Source organism: Asparagus officinalis, chromosome 6, assembly GCF_001876935.1.
Source record: "Asparagus officinalis chromosome 6, Aspof.V1, whole genome shotgun sequence".
Taxonomy (NCBI): domain Eukaryota; kingdom Viridiplantae; phylum Streptophyta; class Magnoliopsida; order Asparagales; family Asparagaceae; genus Asparagus; species Asparagus officinalis.
In genome coordinates, this window is record NC_033799.1 from 48,218,769 (window position 1) to 48,224,286 (window position 5,518).

General features: G+C 37.6%; 1 protein-coding gene across 1 annotated transcript; it reads right to left on the minus strand.

Moving 5' to 3' along the window:
- Positions 2,068-3,114, minus strand: LOC109846148 (glutathione S-transferase T3-like). The gene is made up of 2 exons (XM_020415371.1): positions 2,512-3,114; positions 2,068-2,424 (listed from the first exon to the last, which is right to left on the minus strand). The coding sequence occupies exons 1-2, from the start codon at positions 2,962-2,964 to the stop codon at positions 2,068-2,070; spliced, it is 810 nt and encodes a 269-aa protein (XP_020270960.1). The 5' UTR covers positions 2,965-3,114.

The following is a 5,518-nucleotide window of genomic DNA, read 5'->3' on the forward strand; positions in this document are numbered from 1 at the left end:
CCTCACTAATCGACACGTATCAGGTAGAGGGTGACTCAGACTTCAGCTCACCCCCTGCCATCATCATAAGCCGCATTCTCACTAAATGCCTATTCTGCTCTTAGCATCCTCTATAAATACATACGCCATTCGTCATGAAAAAAGGTTATATTTTCTTACTACCTGAAAACTCTCTAGGCACATGTTAGAAGAGCACTCCGTTTCTCCTTCACCTCACCCAAGTCCGCCAGCTGACTTGACCATCAGAGGTACCACGGGGGAAACAACCCTTGTACTCCCATGATTCTTGTGTGTGCAGGTGATTTGCCCACCCCGAGCTCTGGGAACCAGGCATAAAGTCAAAGAAGGAAAGCAGCCCCCTCTCGACAATTCAACTTCTCGACGATCCAGCAACTCTGCGACTTCAACTGATTGTGTGATATCAGACATCAACAAGTACATAATTAAAAAATTAAATCAGACAAATATTTATAGTATAAAGATAGTATAATTATCTTAATAGTATTACTTGAACTAAGAATTATAATGTTAAATAAGGTAAATTATAATAAACCACCATGAACCTTCATCATTTTGCAGTAAATAGGCCCCATGAAATTTCAAAATCACACTAAACCCCTAATAACTTTTGTAGAAAGCCCCTAATATCTTTTAGGTAAATTACACCAACCTCCCAATAACTTTCAAAATGCTGTATTATGCCATTTTTTGGTTCTAACTCTTAGGGGTTATCTACAAAATTCAAAAAGTTATTGGGGATTTTCTTTGAAACAAATTAGTCATTAGGGGTTTAGTGTGATTTTGAAAATTCATAGAGGCTGAAAGTTCATAAAGGTTTAGTGCAATTTACCCTATTAAATAATTATAATAAGAAGTAACTATTACAATATGTTGCAGATATTAAGTGTAGCTATGTAAGGAACATCAGGAAAAAGCTAGCAAGATTAATGCAGCAATTAGTTCAAAATTAAGTTAACAACTTTCAAATTGGAAGGGCATATTTAAGAAAACTTATAGAATTAACAGTTTTATTTAAAAATAATGTCAATTTTAGGGGACTTATTTAAAAAAAGATAGTACTAGGCGAATTTTTATAATAAAAACATTCAATTATAATAACTACACAATAATAATTAATTCATATATTTCTTTTTACGTAATCTAATTATGCAATTTTATTTATTAGCACATAGTTTAACTATTTAATAAAAAATTAAAAACTTAAAATATCTACATTCACATGCAAAGCACGTGCATTACACTAGTATAAATAAATAAGGGAAATTTTTAGAAAATGACCATGAACTTGGGGGCTTTTGGCAAAAAACTGCCATAAACAATTCAAGATAGTATGCAGTAGTAACAAGCGGCTACGAAATCGTGACTTGTGATACAACAAACATTCCAAGATCATTAGGATCAGGAACACGCAAACACACAAATCACTTTTGTGATCGTTAACTGAGTTCATCCAAAATCATCATCGGATTAGGAACACGTAAACACATAAATCATTAAAAAATGATTTGATCGAGCATCTGTGGTAGCTCAAGGGATCCATCGTCGAGGATTATGTTTATTTATGTCTAATGTGATTTCAGCAAAGAAGTTCGAGTTGTTGTACTACGCCAATTTTCTTTTCAATGAAGTAGTTGTTTTCATTAAATGCCAAATTTTTCAACTTCAAGTAGAATCATAAATCTAATACAAGATAATTAGGAAGAACTAATTAGGATGCGATGCGAGTACAATCATAAATCTAATACAAGATAATATATGATAATTAGGAAGAATCCTTGGACATCCACCTCTCCAATATCTCTGCCTGACGCATTTCAAAGTATTGTCGTTGAACTGAATTGAGTGTTGAGAGATCCATCTTCATGATATCGTCATCTTGTTTCTTCTGTTTTAGATCCATTTTTTGATTGGTGGTTTGCTTCATCCACGCGAAAGCCTCTCCCATGATGGACGTAGCGGATCCAGAGCTTTCCACATTTTGTTTCCTCTTGAGCTTTGCCGCTTTCCTCCCTTCAGGCCTTGCCACCACATCATCCGAGTCAGTGTTCAACCCGATGGGGGTCGTTGGCATGGAATTGTTTGGTGAGGAATCAGAGGTAGCGATTCTTCTCGGCTGGGATCGAAGTTTTCCACATTTTGTTTCCTCTTGAGCTTTGCCGCTTTCCTCCCTTCAGGCCTTACTACCACATCATCCGAGTCAATGTTCAACCCGATGGGGGTCGTTGGCATGGAATTGTTTGGTGAGGAATCAGAGGTAGCGATTCTTCTCGGCTGTGATCGAATCTTATTGTAAGATTCCATTTGTTGGATCCACTTTTGATGATGACGCAACTCAACCCAGCAATGGTCAAACACGAATGGTTTACCATAAAGAGATTGGTATAATTCTTTTACTTCTGCAGTCTACACAAGAGTTAATTTTAGAATAATCAAACATAATTAAACATATTGAATCTGAGCAAAAATAATCAAACATAATTAAATATTTACCTGGTCAATAATTCCCGTACCAGATCTTTGTCTTCCTTCAATCTGAGCAACGCACCCACAAAATTTGTTGACAGACAATTGAATCGTTGACCAACGATGCATCATTTGGTTTGGCGTGCGGCTCGTTGGATCGGTGGAGTATAGGATAAAATAGTCGTTAGCTCGGTGCCAAAACTTATCTTTGTGTTGCCCCGTACCTTGGATGGCGTCTTGGCTCGTGTTCAGCCAAGCAGACACAAGAAGCTTATCCTCGTGGACAGTCCAATTTTCGGACCGCGTATAAGCCTTCTTCTTCTTTGTGGTCGGTGTTTCTTGGGATGACACTTGTTGTGTTGCAGATTGCGATAACTCGATAGGGTTACCTTCTTCTACGACTTCTGTATAGAACGGCGGGTATAAGGTCGATCCTTCACCGGCAAGGAGGTGCGAATAATAGTTTTGTGAGGGATCCATAAGATTTGTAATTTGATAGGGAAATATAGATTTTTTTTTATGAGAGAGTTGTGTGGAATGATTTGTGTATTGAAGTAAAACGAATTTATAGAAGATTTTTTACAACGGTAACTTTTTCAACGGCTTCATTTTTAACGGCTGAATTCTGGAGAGGAGCTTGTGTCCGTGTTTCATACAACGGTAAAATTTCCAACTCAAGAGGTAAAAATCACAACGGTAAAATTCACAACTCAGGCAATTAAAAAAAAATCCCAAATCAAAACACCAAATCCCAACCTCAAACAACGCACCCAAAAAAAAACACTACATCTTCTCCCAAATCCCAACCTCAAACAGCGCACCCAGATAAAAAAAAACAAAGAACTCTTCATCTTCTCCCCCAAATCCGATACCCAAATCCCACCCCTTGGACAACCTCAAACGGTCGGAGACCAACCCCACCCCTTCGACAGTCGGAGGCACCCCAGCCACCCCTTCGACAGTCGGAGGCCTCTTCGCCAGCCACCCCTTCGACAGTCAGCCACGACAACCACGACCTCCTCTTCGCCTCGCGTTCCTCTTCGGCTCCGACGACATCAAGGTCTGGTCCCCAACCCCAAATCCTCTTCGACAGTCAGCCACGACGACCCCAACCCCAACCCCTTCGACAGTCAGCCACGACGACCACGACCTCCGACTGGTTCCTGATTTGGTATGATTTTCTTGTGGGGGGGGTTTTGTAAAATGTCACCCCAGTTGGGAGCTCCCAAGCGCTCCACAAATTTGTGGAGCGCTTGGGAGCTCTGAAGGATTCGACATCCACGTAGGAACGGAGAGCTAGTTGGGAGCGGCTTCAGAGCTTGCTGGAGGGGGGTTTGGCAAGAACCATCGCCACATCAGCCTTCAGAGCATAGTTCGGAGCTTGCTGGACTTGCTCTAACTATTCTTTTATGTTATTTGGTTTAATTATCTTTTGTTGTGAATTTCGAGAACTACGTACACTTTGCGTCAGCTCAATGGAACCCTCTTGTAGGATTATAATTTTGTTAGATTTTGGTTCTATTAGAAAGGCGATTAGTCAAACAAAAGTGGATTCACCCCTTGTTGTCGTTATATCTCAGAGGAATTTCACTTAGTCATATTGGTACGGGTCTCAAATCGAACATCTTCAGAAAAAAATTCAGTTGAAAACAAGATGTTACAAGTTTCCACCGTCCAATCTAGGTAAAAGACAATGTGACGTTGTAGACCAAACTTATTTTTAGTAGTTTAGGTATCCTAACACGTCTTTGTGTTTAAAAAAAACTAAATTACATCAATTTTTATAAGCAAATAAGCCAGCTATCCTACTGTGTCTTTTATGCAAAACATACAGAATATAGATTAATATAACAAATAAAAAGTGAACAGGTATGAGGCAACTAATGCTGAGGGCCGAGTTACCCATTCAAGAGACAAAGAACATGTTACATATCCATTTGTGCACTGACATATAAAACAGGTGAACAGGTATAAGTTAGCGATACAATCAGCATATAATTAACAATATAGAAGAGAAATACGTACGAAGATGAGTTTGAAATAGGATACCGGTCTTCCTTTTATTAGAGCATTCATCATCACCATTATCATCATCATCTTCCTCTTTTTTTAGTAACCTCCTGCTTCCTTTCCTTTCTATAAGATGATTACTAACCTCCATTTCTATTTTTGCCCTTTCTACAAGACGAGAAAACAGAGAAGATCATAAAAGATAGACATTTTTGCCACTGCCCCCTTATGATGAGATGGTGGTCTAAAATGAATTATATTCTTGTGAACACATCTTTCGAATTAGATATCATTAACAATTCTAGAAAATATTTGAACTCCTAAAGTGTTGCATACCAAATCAATGCTAATTACTATAGTGTTTACGAAAATAGACTATAGTGAAATCTTTAAAGTGTTGTGTGCCAAATCAATGCAACGACTAACCTTAAGCATATCTATGCAGATGAAAGCTACATTTCCCTCAATACACTCCTATAGCTTGAGACATCAATATACTTTTCTTTTTTCTTTTTTAATTTTTCTCATCTTGAAATCATTACTCCATACATTGTAAGAGTGCCAACCATACTGAATTAAATCGGTCTTATAAGTAACAAAAATCAATACACAGTCACCTGAATTTCCATACTAAGCACACGAATGAGAATCCGCCAAGGCTATGCATTAGTGATTTATTTATTTCCAAAATTCCCATCATAGTAAATAACAAAGCTTACAGCAGAAAAAATTCAGTTAAGCATGAAGCCTATGATGTGATTTCATCAAATATGCATGCTTTCTTATGTATGTAATTTTCTGCGAGCGTGTAAACTGAATATAGCAATCAAACCCAAATCACTACTAAAGAACAAGATTACCCAAAATGAGAGAACAAATAAAAGAAATTGTAATGGAACAAAGATAAGAAAGCAAGGTAGGGATAAACTACGCAAATATTTTGAGGAAAACTACTGTAATAAAAAAACGTTATGCATTAACCTTATACATGCATTACAATAATAATAAAAAAGTTTAGAGGCTC

Excerpts from the sequence above, each read along its gene's own strand:
- LOC109846148 (XM_020415371.1), bottom strand. The coding sequence starts at position 2,964 with ATGGATCCCTCACAAAACTATTATTCGCACCTCCTTGCCGGTGAAGGA. Across the intron at positions 2,425-2,511 it reads GTACGGGAATTATTGACCAG|ACTGCAGAAGTAAAAGAATT; the intron begins GTAAATATTTAA and ends ACTCTTGTGTAG.